Source organism: Microcebus murinus, chromosome 2 (assembly GCF_040939455.1).
Source record: "Microcebus murinus isolate Inina chromosome 2, M.murinus_Inina_mat1.0, whole genome shotgun sequence".
NCBI lineage: Eukaryota > Metazoa > Chordata > Mammalia > Primates > Cheirogaleidae > Microcebus > Microcebus murinus.
Genome location: NC_134105.1, coordinates 26,145,969 through 26,162,080, shown reverse-complemented (window position 1 = coordinate 26,162,080; position 16,112 = coordinate 26,145,969). Strand labels below are relative to the sequence as shown.

The window sequence follows — 16,112 nt, the reverse complement described above, 5'->3', positions numbered from 1 at the left end:
CCTCATCTTTAAAATGGGGGGCATGGGACTTATCTGGAAGGTTTGCTGTTCAGCTCAAAAGTAGTTATGCTTGTAAAAACACTAAACTCTGCTGCAGGTATTAGTTATAATGAGTTATAAACTCACTAGGTAACATTCTCAAACCACGACACACCATCCATCCTCAGAATGTTTATGTCTATGAAAACATACCAAGAAAAATGACAATAAGTGTATTTTTTTTCTAGGTCTCCATATTTCTAAAGGAGAGAGTTCAGAATTCTAATGGCCACTTTGTGTTGCCAGTGTCTGGGCCTGTTCCCTGGGGAACTGAAGTTCCTGGAGTCATCAGGTAAATTCTCAGCAGTGATTATCAGAGTTATGTTTGGGGTGCCAGGAACCAGTACTGGACCACCACAGAGAAGGCAGCACTGATGAGCCCCTTGGCTTCTAATCCTGGCTTTGCCACTTAGCAGAGGGACTTGAGACCAGTCACCCAGTTCTCCAGGCCTCATTTCTTCATGTGTTAAATGTTTACTGTGAGGATGAATGAGATAATAGTGCTCTAAACTGCTTACGTAGCACTTGACACATAACATATGCTCAATAAATATTATTGTTAATTGTATTACTATTATTATCACAACCAACATCTTTATCTTGAAGAGGTGCATAAATTCCTTTTTGTTCTGTAGTACAAAGAAACCTGCAGGACTACCTAAGCTTGGAGAACATTCCATCATGTCATACTTTGTGTTGTGTGTAGAATGTTCAACAAGAAAGGCGAAGAAATAAGGAAGACAGAATTCAAACATGGTGGAAACTATGTCACTGCACTCAGAGAAGGTTCTTTTGAACTTCATGGAGACCGAGTCCTCAAACTGGGAACTAACATGTAAGCAGTTCTCCTTCCCTGGATGAGTTCAAGTGCAAAGGAGGTCATTTCATTTAAAAAAAAAACAGCCTGTCTTCTGCTATGAAAAAATCCCTGCTGATGATTGGAGTAATTGCCCTGAGATACAATGCATGCAAGGTTTGCATGCAGATACAATGCATGCTGACATTTTCAAAGGGCACCCAAGAACTCCAAACACAAGACGACTCAACAGGTTGAAAAGATACCTAATTTTATTTTATTTACTTATTTATTTTTTCTTTTAGCGTATTATGGGGGTACAAGTGTTAAGGTTGCATATATTGCCCATGCCCCACCTCCCCACTTGAGTAAGAGCTTCAAGTGTGTCCATCACCTAAACGTTGCACATCTCACTCATTGTGTTTGTATATACCCATCCCCTCCTCCCCCCCCCTCCTGACACCTGATAAATGTTACTCCTATATGTCCACTTAGGTATTGATCCGTTAATACCAATTTGCTGGTGAGTACATGTGGTGCTGGTTTTTCTTTTTTTTTTTTTTTTTTTTTGAGACAGAGTCTCGCTTTCTTGCCCAGGCTAGAGTGAGTGCCGTGGCGTCAGCCTCGCTCACAGCAACCTCAGACTCCTGGGCTCAAGCGATCCTCCTGCCTCAGCCCCCCGAGTAGCTGGGACTACAGGCACGAGCCACCATGCCCGGCTGATTTTTATATTATATATATTAGTTGGCCAATTAATTTCTTTCTATTTTTATGGTAGAGACGGGGTCTCGCTCAGGCTGGTTTTGAACTCCTGACCTTGAGCAATCCGCCCGCCTCGGCCTCCCAGAGTGCTAGGATTACAGGCGTGAGCCACCGCGCCCGGCCTGGTTTTTCAATTCTTGAGATACTTCACTTAGTAGAATGGGTTCCAGCTCTATCCAGGAATATACAAGAGGTGCTATATCACCGTTGTTTCTTAAAGCTGGGTAGTACTCCATGGTATACATATACCACATTTTATTAATCCACTTATGAATTGATGGGCACTTGGGTTGTTTCCACAGCTTTGCAATTGTGAATTGTGCTGCTATAAACATTTGAGTGCAGGTGTCTTTTTCATAAAGTGACTTTTGATCTTTTGGGTAGTGGAATTGCTGGATCAAATGGTAGCTCTACTTGTTTCGCTTTGAGTTATCTCCATATTGCTTTCCACAGAGGTTGAACTAGTTTGCAGTCCCACCAGCAGTGTAAGAGTGTTCCTCTCTCTCCGCATCCATGCCAGCATTTGTTGTTTGGGGACTTTTTGATAAAGGCCATTCTCACTGGAGTTAAGTGATATCTCATGGTGGTTTTGATTTGCATTTCCCTGATGATTAGAGATGTTGAATATTTTTTCATGTTTGTTGGCCATTATTCTGTCTTCTTTTGAGAAGTTTCTGTTCATGTCCTTTGCCCATTTTTTGATAGGGTTGTTTGATTTTTTCTTGCTGATTTTCCTGAGTTCTAAATAGATTCTGTTATCAGCCCTCTATCAGATGTGTAGCTTGCAAAAATTTTTTCCCATTCTGTGGGTTGTCTGTTTGCTCTCTTGACAGTCTCTTTGGCTGTGCAGAAGCTTTTTAATTTGATCAGGTCCCATTTGTTTATTTTTATTGCTATTGTGATTGCCTTTGGGGTCTTCTTCATAAAGTCTTTGCCTAGGCAAATGTCTAGAAGGTTATTTCCAACATTTTCCTCTAGAATTCTAATACTCTCACACCTAAGGTTCAAGTCTATTACCCAAAGTGAGTTGATTTTTGTGAGAGGTGAGAGGTGTGGGTCTTGTTTCAGTTCTACATGTGGCTATCCAGTTTTCCCAGCACCATTTATTGAATAAGGATTCTTTTCCCCAGTGTATGTTTTTGTCTGCTTTGTCAAAGATTAGTTGGCTATATGAGGATGGTTTTATATCTGGGTTCTCTGTTCTGTTCCACTGGTCAATGTCCCTGTTCTTGTGCCAGTAAAAAGCTGTTTTAAGTATTATAGCCTTATAGTATAGTTTGAAGTCTGATAAATTGATACCTCCTATTTTGTTTTTATTGCCTATGATTGATTTTGCTGTATGGGGTCTTCTCTGGTTCCATACAAAGTGTAAAATTATTTTTTCTATATCTGTGAAAAATGATGATGGTATTTTGATAGGGTTTGCATTGACTCTGTAGGTCACTTTGGGTAGTATAGACATTTTAACAATGTTGATTCTGCTGACCCATGAGCATGGTATATTCTTCCATCTGTTTACGTCCTCTGCTATTTCCTTCTTCAGTGTTTTATAGTTCTCCCTGTAGAGGTCTTTTACCTCCTTAGTTAAATATATTCCAAGGTACTTTATTTTCTTTGTTGCTATTTTAAAGGGAATTGATCTTTGATTTGGTTCTCACTTTTACTGTTGTTGGCATATATGAATGCCTCTGATTTCTGTGTATTGATTTTGTATCCTGAGACTTTACCAAATTCATTTATCAATTCAAGGAGTCTCTTGATTGAATCCTTGGGGTTTTCTAGGTATAATATCATGTCATCAGCAAAGAGTGAGAGTTTGATCTCTTCTGGTCCCATTTGGATGCCTTAATTCCTTTCTCTTTTCTGATTGCTGTAGCAAGGACTTCCAGCACTATGTTGAACAGAAGTGGAGATAGTGGGCAACCTTGTGTTGTTCCAGTTCTAAGTGGAAATGCTTTCAACTTTTCCCCATTCAGTATGATATTGGCTGTGGGTTTGTCATATATGGCTTGTATCATTTTTAGGTAAGCCCCGTCTATGCCTATTTTGTTGAGCGTTCTTATCATAAAAGGGTGTTGAATTTTGTCAAATGCTTTTTCTGCATCTATTGAGAGGATCATATGATCTTTGTTTTTGCTTTTGCTCATATGGTGAATTACATTTATAGATTTGCGTATGTTGAACCATCCCTGCATCCCTGGGATGAAGCCCACTTGGTTGTGATGAATTATTTTCTTGACAAGCACCTGGATTCGATTGGCTAGGATTTTGTTGAGAATTTTTGCATCTATATTCATAAGTAATATTGGTCTGTAGTTTTCTTTTTTTGTTGCATCCTTTCCTGGTTTTGGTATCAGAAGATACCTAATTTTAAATAGTTATGGAAGAGAATTAGCCAAAACCTTTGTTATAATGAAAATCCAGAAATACTTAGCCTTCAAGTACTGCTCGTGTCTTTTCAGTGATCCGTGTTGCCCTTTAAGAGAGGGAGCATTTCCACACAGCTTCCCCGGGTATTTTTCTTTGGGAAGAAGTGAAACACCCATTTGGTTGTATTCTGTACTCACAGCACCTTTCTGGATACAATTTAACATCTCAAAAACTGTGAACTATATAAAAAAACTATATTAAAAAAACTATATTTACGAGTTAGATGGAAGTCAATGGAAAGAGGCTGGGTAACGTCACCATTTTCTGTTGACATTAGGTACAGCGTGAATCGGTCTGTGGAAACCCATATGTCTGGAGCATCGAAGAACTTAGCCTCACGGACACAGGTGAGCTGCTGTCTCCCTCGCCCATCCTCAGAGCTTCTTTCTAGATACAGAAATCTGCCTGGATAGAAGGGTGGGGATTCTGTAGATTTCAAAGCTAGCCAATATTTCTTTCATTGTTTGCAGTCTTCTCCATTCAGCCTTACAAGTATACAGGTTTTTAATTGTAGCTGTTCATAGAGACTTCCACTGATCTCACTAATTAGGTAATTTTAGGCTTGGCTCAACCACCATAATTAAGCAGGAACCACACACCAGGACATGTGAAATAGCACTGTACTAGTGCCATTAGGTCCGTGGTTGCTGACTCCAGCACTTGTGTGATTCTGATCATTAAAACATCTCTTTTTTTGGCCGGGCGCGGTGGTTCACGCCTGTAATCCTAGCACTCTGGGAGGCCGAGGCGGGCGGATTGCTCGAGGTCAGGAGTTCAGAACCAGCCTGAGCAAGAGCGAGACCCCATCTCTACTATAAATAGAAAGAAATTAATTGGCCAACTAATATATAGAGAAAAAATTAGCCGGGCATAGTGGCGCATGCCTGTAGTCCCAGCTACTCAGGAGGCTGAGGCAGCAGGATTGCTTGAGCCCAGGAGTTTGAGGTTGCTGTGAGCTAGGCTGACACCATGGCACTCACTCTAGCCTGGGCAACAAAGTGAGACTCTGTCTCAAAAAAAAAAAAAAAAATCTCTTTTTAATGCTTCCCTACATAGTCATGTGGTAGCTAAGTTCAAGTAGGGTTTTATTTCCTCTGAATTTCATCTTCACAAATTTTCGCTGAACTAGCCCCAAGCTAGCTATAGGACAAATCATGTAATATTCAGTTATTCGGCAAACATCTATTAAACTGCTTATATGGGCTGGGTACCCAGGGACACAAAGCTGACAGATATGGTCCCATCCTGAAGGGGCTTATAGACCCTGGGAAAGATAGCAATAGAAGCAAATAACTATAACAAGGTAGAAGAAGGGCTAGCTGGGTATTCTGAACAAAATGCTGTTCCAGAAGAACATGTCCTGTCCAGTGGGGTAGGTGGCAGGGGACAAGATCAAGAAGACTTTTCAGAGAAAGGGACATCAAAGTGGGCCTCCAAAGTGGGTAAAATAGGGCCAGGTACAGTGGCTTACACCTGTAATCCCAGCACTTTGGGCAGCCGAGGTGAGAGGATCACTTGAGCCCAGGAGTTCAAGACCAGCCTGAACAACATAGCAAGACCCCATCTCTACAAAAACTTTAAAAATTACCCAGGCAATCTGGCATGTTCCTATAATCCCAGCTACTTGGGAGACTGAGGTGCAAAGCTCAAGGCTACAGTGAGCTATGATGATGCCACTGCACTCTAGCCTGGGCAACAGAGTGAGACCCAGGCTCAACAAAAACAAACAAATAAAGTGGGTAAAATGCTAAATAGCAGAGAAGGAGAAATGGGCATGCAGGCCCAGGTAACAGGATGAGTAAGGACACAGAGGGGTAAAGCACATAGTGCTCAGGGGAGCGGGGAGGTGATACCTCTTCCACGCGGCTAGATCATAGCTAATTGAGGACGCTTAGCAGAGGCCTGACTGGACAGGGACACTGAGGCCTGATTAGAAAGGGGCTTAAACAATTTGGACTTTGTTCTTTAGACCGGAGACAAAGGGGTTTGTTTCCAGCCAGGGAGAAATGAGCTAAGAACTGTGTTTTAGATAACTGGTGGTAGAGTGAGGAAAGAAAGAGCCAAGGAAGGAAGGCTGGGTTAGAAGAAAGGGCCAAGGGTGAAGTGGGGCGAGCACCGTGAGAGGAGGGAATGGACACGAGGGCGTGTTCCCTACCGTCACCGCCTGAGGGCACTGTGGCAGCGCCTCGGAGTGAGTGCGCCTGAAGACTCCCCTGAGGCTCTTTAAATGCTGAGGGAACTGGGTGAGTGAGGAGGAAGCAATGTTCTTCCCCTCCGAGGAGGAAGATTTTGAGGGGAAGTGTGGCTCCCTGGGGCCCTCCACTCATCCCGAAAGTACGAAAATCTTTGGCTTGCTGCATTGCTGGATTCCTTCTCCTTCTGATGTGCATTTTTCTTTTGGTCAAGCCTGCTTTCTGTGCTTTATTTGGACTCAAAAATAATTGAAGTTATTGTTTTGCCTTATTTTATAATACCTCCCTGGGTCTTGGGTCTTAGCAGGAACTGTGATCACCTTTATGTGGCTAAAAATCATGCAATTGTTTCTGCAGGAAAGCATTCCTCCCAATCCTCTTGCTAAAGAAGAGCTGAATCTCTTGGCCAGGCTGATGGGAGGGATGGAGATTAAGAAACCCAGTGGCCCAGAGCCAGGATTCCGGTTGAATCTCTTTACCACCGATGAAGAAGAAGAGTATGTTTTAAACCTGTTTCTTTAAAGACATATATAAAAATCCTAAGTGTGATAAGAACCCAAAATGACAATTACAAAGCAGTGACACTTATAAATACAAATGTGGAAATCACAAATGAAATACCAAGAAATTCAATAACCTAGTTAAAGGATCCACCAGGATTAGATGCCTTGAACATTCTGGAGTCATTCAAAAACAGAGTTCTAATGTTTTACTAACAGAGCACAGCTGAACAAGCAGTATTACAAACCAAGATGACCATATTAAGAAAAGTCCGGAGCTTGATTTCTTTGGGACTAGACAGCCTCACCCAGAACTGATATCAACAGTAATTCACCGAGATTTATACAGTTATTTACAGTTTACAGAGTATTTTTGCACGCATAATTAGTCAGCGATCCCAAACCTTTTTGGCAACAGAGACCAGTTTCATGGAAGACAATTTTTCCATGGACCCAAGGGTCAGGGGGATGGTTTGGGATGATTCAAGCGCATTACATTTATTGTGCAGTCAAACCTCTCTGCTAAGGCCGGGTGCGGTGGTTCACGCCTGTAATCCTAGCTCTCTGGGAGGCCGAGGCGGGTGGATTGCTCGAGGTCAGGAGTTTGAAACCAGCCTGAGCAAGAGCGAGACCCCGTCTCTACTATAAATAGAAAGAAATTAATTGGCCAACTAATATATAAAATAAATTAGCCAGGCATGGTGGCGCATGCCTGTAGTCCCAGCTACTTGGGAGGCTGAGGCAGGAGGATTGCTTGAGCCTAGGAGTTTGAGGTTGCTGTGAGCTAGGCTGACGCCATGGCACTCACTCTAGCCTGGGCAACAAAGCAAGACTCTGTCTCAAAAAATAAATAAATAAATAAACAAACCTCTCTGCTAATGATAATCTGTGTTTGCAGCCGCTCCCCAGTGCCAGCATCACCAACTCAGCTCCACCCCAGATCATCAGGCACTAGATTCTCATAAGAAGCCACAACCTAGATACCTCACATGCAGTTTACAGTAGGGATTCATTACGGGCCCATGGCCTGGGGGTTGGGGAGCACAGCATTATCTCATGTGATCCTCCTCACGACCAAATATTTGGGGTGAGAGTGGCCTTCTATTTCCCCATTCATTGAACTAACTTCTTTTGTTTACTTCTGTGTGGCAGGTACTATGTTAAGTGCTGAGGACACAAAAATGGAGTGTAAGACCTAGAGCCTGTCCTCAGGAAGCTCCCAGCTTAGTGGGAGAATGAACATGTACTTAAGTGATTTCAGCGTCATGTCATGAATGCTCTAAGTGAGGACATGGTGACTGCACTGGCAAATTGAAGGAGTGACATTTGAGCTGGGTCTTAGAGTTTGCCAAGCAGATAGGGGAAAAGCATTCTTGGCAGGGTTTAGTATGTGCAAAGGCACATAGACTTAAAAGAACTTGACTTCCTGGAGTGTAGGGTGAATTTGCTGGAGATGGGGTAGAAAGTTGAAGGGCAGTGGTAGAAGATGAGGCAGAAAAAACAGGTTGCCAAATTACCAAGGGCCAATTTGCCGTGCTAGCAGGGAGCGCCCTAACGTGGACCCATTGCTTTACCTTCTCATCCAGACAAGCAGCGCTAACCAGACCAGAAGAATTGTCCTATGAAGTTATCAACATACAAGCTACCCAGGTACGTACTGAGGATTACACAGCATCAAATCGTATTCTCCTCCTCATCTTATAATAACGTTGAGCTTCAAAGACCTTTGTTTTCTCTAATCAGCCTGTAACAAACAGGTGAGCAATTGAAATGCATCACCGTGGCTGGCTGAAAAATTAAATACCTACTGCACAAAGAGACAACCGTGCTGAAACATCCTCCTCATTCACTTTCCCCTCTCATTTCTCTGACAGGACCAGCAACGGAATGAAGAGTTGGCTCGAATCATGGGGGAGTTTGAGATCACAGAGCAGCCAAGGTCGAGCGCCAGCAAGGGGGATGATTTGCTGGCCATGATGGATGAGTTATAGATCTGCTCACCAGGCACACCCCCTGCCCCTACAAAAGGTCTACTGGGAAGGAAAAGCATATCATACTATAAAACACTTCTTGCAGCAGGCGTACAAAGTGCCTTCTATTTCAGTCCCTTTTAGGCAATTTGGCCATTTAGGAGGCCTGACTGGGTAATAGATGAAGGGGAAGGTTCTGTCCTGTTTTGAGTCTGGCTCCCACCTCACTGTTATGAATCGGAACTTCACTGTCTGCTCCGAGCATGTCCTAGGGCCTTGGGGGTGGGCCATGGGCTGCCAGGAAGCAGTAGCAGCCTCCTCCCTGACCCATCCCAGAGCAATGCTGAGGGTTTCAAATGCATCTAGTAAGGCAGCTCTGTGATGAGGCAAACTGTGAGTTTCATGTCTCTAGACTTGCGCAAATATTGAGAAGAACAAGTTTACTTGCATGGTGGTTGAGGACATCCGGAGAAAGCTTGGGAGCCAGGAGAAGGCAAAAGAAAGAGAAGGATTACGCTGCCTAAGGTGTGGCCTGAGTACTAAACACACATCAGTGTGTTTAGAACCATGCCAAAGGGGCACGAGGGTGTCATACCACAATGCCTGGTATAATATCCTCTTTAGGGGAAGGCACCATGGTCAGAACAGGACACTGCACTCTGGTCCCATCCCTGCCTGAAATCACAATATCTTCTTGGACCAGTTACCCTCAGCAAGCCTCAGTTCTCTCTTCTGTAAGAAAGAGAAGGAACTAGTTGAGAGGCTCAAATCCAGGTGGCCTAGGTAAGTTACTGAGTTTATACATTCCTAGGCCCTGCCCCAGGTGGGCCCTAGGAGTCTTACACATTCTTAGAATGTCAGGATGCCCTACAGATGACGTAAGGCAAAGCTATAGGAAAGCCAGAAAGCAAAGGATTTTAATGGCTCCTAGAAGAGAGAGGTAATAAAAATCAAGAGTGAGGGAGGAATAAAAAGGGAGGGAAATGTATTTTCCCCCAATTCTAAGAAGAAAGTCATCCTGTGTATTCTATATAAGTATCCAAAAATGTTTAAAAGTAAAACTCACTTTTGTCCTTATCTAAATCCCAGTAGGAAAGAAACAAACTTCAGTGTGATAATTAGATCCTGGAGATGCCCAGATCTAAACCAGATTAGATTCCCTCACCCGTGACCATCTGGTCGGCAGCCATCTGGTTTGCCACTCTGGTTTATGTCCAGTATAGTTTTGCACCAACTCAAGCCACAGGAAACCATAGAAAGAGAAATGCAAATTTTAAGAAATATATATAGTTAGCATAATACCTAACCTTGAATATCCCAATTAAAATCTGAAAACTAATACAACCTCCACCTACCTCTAACTCCTCATGCGCTGGATAACTTGTCTTAAACTATGCGCTGGATAACTCCTTTGCAGCTGCTAAATTCCTGGACCGCTGACAATAGAGGGAGTCACAGGAACTGGGATAAGGAAACCCTTCTACGGTTGAATCTTCCTTGCGTAGCCTCCTGATTTGGTATGAAAAAATTCTCAGATCATAACTTACCTTTTCAAGTGAGAATGTCAAGATGCATTCCCAAGGTCAGTGGAAATTATTTTGGATTATTTGATTACCTTAATGCTCCCCACCACTGTCACCACACACACGTATATTCTAGTTTTTTTTTGTTTCTGGCCAGTGGTGCCTCTGCTGACAAAATAACCTTCCCTTCTCTGTTAGTTCCCCAAATGGCATGAAATCCCAATTGCATTAGGCCTGATAAAGGCATACCACAAGCACAGTCCCAGCAGCGCAGGGGGCAGGACCCACAGCTAAGTTTGCACAATGGCCTCAGACCACTCTGCCTTTCATTCTCTTTACAAAGCTCCCAACGTCCCTTTGCAATATTGAGGCCTGCAGATTTTCCAAGGGAAGCCCTGGTGTCAGCTGAGGACATTTGGCTCATATTCTCCGGATAGTCTCAAGACCGCTCAGCTTAGGTTACAACAGACAAGAGGTGACCACTTGTATTGTGTCTGCTTTGCCATGCACCTCTCCTCTCTACCTAAGTCTCTTATCCGTGCCCTTCCTCCTGCTTCAGAAGGGAACGGCTGCTGAGAATCTCTTCCTCCTCTGCAAATGCTCCCGCACCTATGGCCCCTGCTTCTGCACGGCTGCTGCTCTCCATGTTCATGGGTCTCACCCATCTCCTCCTCTCTATTCACTCACCAGCTTCTCGGCCATGGGCCAGCGCTGCTCATTTGCCTGCTGCCTCACCCTCCCTCCCCTCAACACCCCTGCAGCTCCTGGCCCTGCACAGATCCCAGGTCTCCAGGCCCCAAGTGCCACATCCTGATAGGATGTGTGTTATTTTTTACTCCCCATTCTCTATGGCTTTTTTTTTTTTTTTTTTTGGCATATTATGGGGGTACAGATTTTAAGGTTTCAATAAATGCCCATTTCCCCCCCTCCCCCCTCTCTATGGCTTTTTGAAAGCTTTTGGCCCATAAACACCCTTCTCTTCCTAAAACTCTCTCAGCCTTTGGCCTTCACGGCTATAACCGTATCACTAGCCATACCCCTTCTGTCCCTCAGTGCCTTCTAACTGAGGATTGCCCTGTGTGCTACACAGTTCGATGCAGCCATTTTAAAGTCTGTCAAAATGACCAGGTCAATTGCCAGATGGTCCTTATTTCATCCCTGGCCTTTCCCCCATTCCTTTCCCTTATCGTTCACTTTCATTCTGTTTTTCACCCTCATCCCACTCCTCATCCTGAGCATCACTGTTTTCAGAGATGCCATCGCCTTCAACCATTACCTCTGTGCTGCTCCCCACACCTCGGGCTGCAGGCCCACTTCCCCGAGATGTGCCACGTCCCTCACACTCCAATGTCTAGAACTGAAGTCACTTTTATTTACTTAGTACGTTTACTTCACTAAAGTAAAGGCATGAAGAAGCTTTTTAAATTAAATATAATATAAAATAGGACAGTTTTCCATGAAAAAAAACTGGAAGCATCTCCCAGAATCAATGTTTTTTCCCCTTCTAAGAAGAAAAATAACAGTGCTCATATTTGACACTTATGCATTGGACTTTCTTTTAAGTTAATAAAATTGAAAGGGGTTGGTGTAATTCCTGATAGGATGTGTGTTATTTTTCATGCCACAGTTTGTGAATTGTAATTGTGGTTTCCCATTTCATTGTCATAACTGGGCAGGGCTTTTTAAAAAAAATTTAATAATTAGTTGGCCATGGTGGCACATACCTATAGTCCCAGCTACTTGGGAGGCTGAGGCAGGAGGATTGCTTAAGCCCAGGAGTTTGAGGTTACAGTGAGCTATGATGACATAATGGCACTCTAGCCCTGGAAACAGAATAAGACCCTGTCTCCAAAAAAAAAAAATCAATAAAAATTAAATGGTCACATGAAAAAATAAAATAGGAAAAGCTTCCTACCTATGGAGTAGATCAGCTGGCAAAGAAATGCACAGGTAAGGGGAGCATCTACAGGACATTGTGTTAGGGATGTGGGCACTGGGTGGTAAGTTGGGGAGCAGGTGACCTAGAAGTCCACCATAACTCTCAGGATTTCGTGATCCAGAACCACAACAGAGCTTATTTAAAGGGAACAGAGAAATTACAGGCCCCTGGAATGAAATTTCAAATAGGCCCCGTCTTGAAATGTTAGGGTCAGGATTTTTGGTGGCAAAAAAACTGAAACCAATTCTAGCTATTTAAATAGAAAAGAATTTTGCAGAAAGAACATCAGGCAACTTGAGCTGTCAAGAAGACTAGAGAATCATCAGAAAATGGCCAGGAACCAAGAAAGGACTGCAGCAAGGGAAAAAGAACTCCAGCACCGGCACCACTACCAGGAATGAGGCACTGGATTAAGGCCACTTCTTGCTGGTTTGTGTTGCTTGCTCCAGATTTAAACTCTAATAATGCCTAAGTTTATGTCACAAGCCCACACCATAGCTAATAAGGATCAAAAATAATATCTGGCCTTTAAGTCACCTATTGTGGAAAGCAAAACTCCACCTCCCACTGAAATTCATAGAATGTCAGATTTCCCCAGTCATGGGAAAGGAGTGCAGTTGCTGAGCAGTAGCCAAAGAATGAGATTTCCTCCACAGGCATTGACCCCAAGCCCACCCTTTTATTACTATCAATCTCTCTGGATACCCAGTGTTAAAATTTCAACCGCTGATTCCTCCTCCTTCCATCCACATTTCAGAATGTAATCAGCCTCCAAGGATTCCGATTGGCTCTTTTCACGAGTCTTTAACAATCATCCCTCCTTTCCATGCCCACTGCAACCCAACTGTCTTCATTCAGATCCCTATTTCATATAACTAGTGTTCCTGCAGCAACTGTGGTTTACAATGGGAAGCATTTGGGCCTCCTAAGGTCTTCTCCCTGCCCCAACACTCAGGAGACTAGTGGGGGAGGTAAGTAAATAACTGTGGCAGATCTCCTGCAACAAGCAAACTAAGAAAGATGAGAGCAATATGCTACAGGGGTGAGAAGAGAAGCATCACTCCCAGCTGGGGTACCAAAGGCAGATAAGAGTGTATGGCTGTCTGCAGATTGCTGAGTGGCTGGGTCTGACTAGAGGGTAGGACACAGGATTTCAAATTTTAGTGTGCATTGCTCAAAGTGCAGATTCCTACGCTCTAATTTGGATTCTGTAGGTCTGGGTTTGGGGTAATAAGCATTCCATATAATGTTGAGGTACTGGTTCCCACCACACTTTAAGAAACACTAGTTGAAGAGTTTGGGTAGAGAACCTGAGTGAGGTCGAGCTGGAAGCTAGGCTGGAATCAAATAACAGAAGCCCTCAATGTCAGCAAAGGAACCTTCACTCTGCTAGTTCATTGAAAGTATTTTTAGCAGGTAAATGATAAGATCAGAACTGCATTTTAACTCTATTGGCAAAGGATCATAAGAGACAGCAAGACCAGTGAGATAGTTTTTATAAGGAATTAATGAGAGAAAGGAGGGTGTCAACTAGAATGGAAGGAGTCAGAATAAAAAGGTAAGTGAAGGCGGGACAGGGTGGCTCACGCCTGTAATCCTAGCACTATGGGAGGCCGAGGCGGGCGGATTGCTCGAGGTCAGGAGTTCAAAACCAGCCTGAGCAAGAGGGAGACCCCGTCTCTACTAAAAATAGAAAGAAATTAATTGGCCAACTAATATATATAGAAAAACTTAGCTCAGCATGGTGGCGCATGCCTATAGTCCCAGCTACTCGGGAGGCTAAGGCAGCAGGATCGCTTGAGCCGAGGAGTTTGAGGTTGCTGTGAGCTAGGCTGACGCCATGGCACTCACTCTAGCCTGGGCAACAAAGCAAGACTCTTTCTCAAAAAAAAAAAAAAAAGAAAGAAAGAAAAGAAACGTAAGTGAAGGATGGAGACACTTCAAAGAATTTGCGGGCCCAGTGACTGACAGGTGAGGGGGAATCAAGAAATTACAGAAGTTGTCAAGGTTATTCAAGGTACCCAACTTAGGTAGCTGAAAAATGGTGGTAGCAACCACAGAAATGGAAAAAGTAGAGCAGCAGCTGATTTGGGAGGGACTTGATGAATCTGTCTTATAGACATGCTGAGTTTCAAGTACCAGTAAGAGATGTGGGAATAAGCAGCAGACAGTTTGAAAACGGAGACCTGAGCTGGACGCAGCAGGGTAGCACAGCACGGAGACAGGTAGGAGCAGGTGCAGTGGGGCCGGAAGCGCAGCCCCAAAGAAAGCATACACGTTTGGGGAGCAGGAGAATGAAGTGCGGTCAAAAAGAGAGAAATAGAGAAGAAGCAATCGGAAAAATAAGTGAAGACAAATGATGCAATGCCCAGAAGAAAAAAATACCAAGGAGCAGGATCACAGAAGTAAAGACTAAGGTATATAGGTTTTATGAATAAGGATGCCAAAAAAGTTGGTGGAGTCATAGGAGTGTAGGACCTGATTACAGTGAGTTGAGTAGTTGGTGTGAGATAGGGGAAGCCCTCAGAATAGAACCCCAATTCTCAAACTTTTTTCGGTCTCCAACCCCTTATACTCTTTTTTTTTTTTTTTTTTTTTTGAGACAGAATCTCACTCTCTTACCTGGACTCAAGCGATCCCCCTGCCTCAGCACACACCACCATGCCCAGCTATTTTTTTTTCTATATTTAGTTGTTTGGGTAATTTATTTCTTTTTTTCTTGAGACAGAGTCTCACTCTGTTACCCGGGCTAGAGTGCCGTGGCATCAGCCTAGCTCACAGCAACCTCAAACTCCTGGGCTCAAGCAATCCTTCTACCTCAGCCTCCTGAGTAGCTGGGACTAGAGGCATGCACCACCATACCTTGCTACTTTTTTCTATATAGTTTTGGTTGTCCAATTAATTTCTTTCTATTTTTAGTAGAGACGGGGTCTCACTCTTGTTCAGGCTGGTCTCTCATACTCCTGACCTTGAGCGATCCTCCCACCTCGGTCTCCCAGAGTGCTAGGATTACAGATGTGAGCCACCGCGCCTGGCCTAGGATATTGGTTTTATAGACAGAAAAGGGCTGAGGAAAAGAGAAAAAACAAAAAGTAGATTGGTTGTTTGAAAGTTACTTTCCTTGTAAAGGTTAAAGCAGAGGAGACTGCCTTATCATAGCAGCTATAACTGGGTGCTTGTAGATTGGCTATTATCTCCCACTCTCTTGATTTCTCAGAAGGTCAGATAAACAACTTAGTTTCAGCTTGGCGTGGCGGAACTTTAGCCTGAGTGACCCCATTTTGGTTTGGTCTGTTGGGTCCAGTGCATGAGCTCAGTCCAAACCAATGGCCGCCTATAAATTTTATTTAACAAACTGTTCCCTCTCATTGCAGCGCTCCTCTTCTAGTCTTCACAAGGTTGGCTTCATGTCATTCATCTCAGCGCAATGTCACCTCTCTGAGCATCCAATAAAGGCCACACAGTCGCTATCACATCACACTGTTTTGATCCTCAGAGAATTTTTATCCTTTTTTTTTTTTTTTTTTTTTGAGACACAGTCTCTGTCGCCCTGACTAGATTGGAGTGGCGTCATTACAGCTCACTGAAACCTCAAACTCTTGGGTTCAAGCGATTCTCCTGCCTCAGCCTCCCTAGTGGCTGGGACTACAGGCGCGCGCCACCACGGCTGGCTAAGCGTTCTATTTTTTGTAGAGACAGGGTCTCGCTCTTGCTCAGGCCCATCTCCTATTTTTCTTGTGTTCTTAAAACTCCCCCGCGGCACCATCAGCTCAGGTCGCCATCTGATCCTGGTCACTACTCTAGGTCCAGAGCCTGAGGAGGGGTCTGGCACCTGGGGACAGTGAGATGAATGTGTGTCGAATGAACTACAACTTCAATGAAGAAGCGACTCCCATGACGCAGGCCAGGCACCGCGAAGCCGCAGCCCGGCGCCCGCGAGGCTTTCTGGGGATTGTAGTTC

The 16,112-nt window shown here is 43.9% G+C and overlaps 1 protein-coding gene across 1 annotated transcript in view; it reads left to right on the top strand.

Moving 5' to 3' along the window:
* The window catches only part of OSCP1 (organic solute carrier partner 1), a 32,786-nt gene extending 23,979 nt beyond the window's left edge, over nucleotides 1-8,807 (top strand). The window contains exons 5-10 of the mRNA XM_012765200.3: nucleotides 228-331; nucleotides 746-874; nucleotides 4,305-4,374; nucleotides 6,577-6,716; nucleotides 8,306-8,369; nucleotides 8,594-8,807. Of these exons, the coding sequence (XP_012620654.2) occupies nucleotides 228-331; nucleotides 746-874; nucleotides 4,305-4,374; nucleotides 6,577-6,716; nucleotides 8,306-8,369; nucleotides 8,594-8,710 (624 nt within the window). The 3' untranslated portion in view covers nucleotides 8,711-8,807. The remainder of the gene's footprint in view (nucleotides 1-227; nucleotides 332-745; nucleotides 875-4,304; nucleotides 4,375-6,576; nucleotides 6,717-8,305; nucleotides 8,370-8,593) is intronic.
* The last annotated feature ends 7,305 nt before the right edge of the window (nucleotides 8,808-16,112 follow it).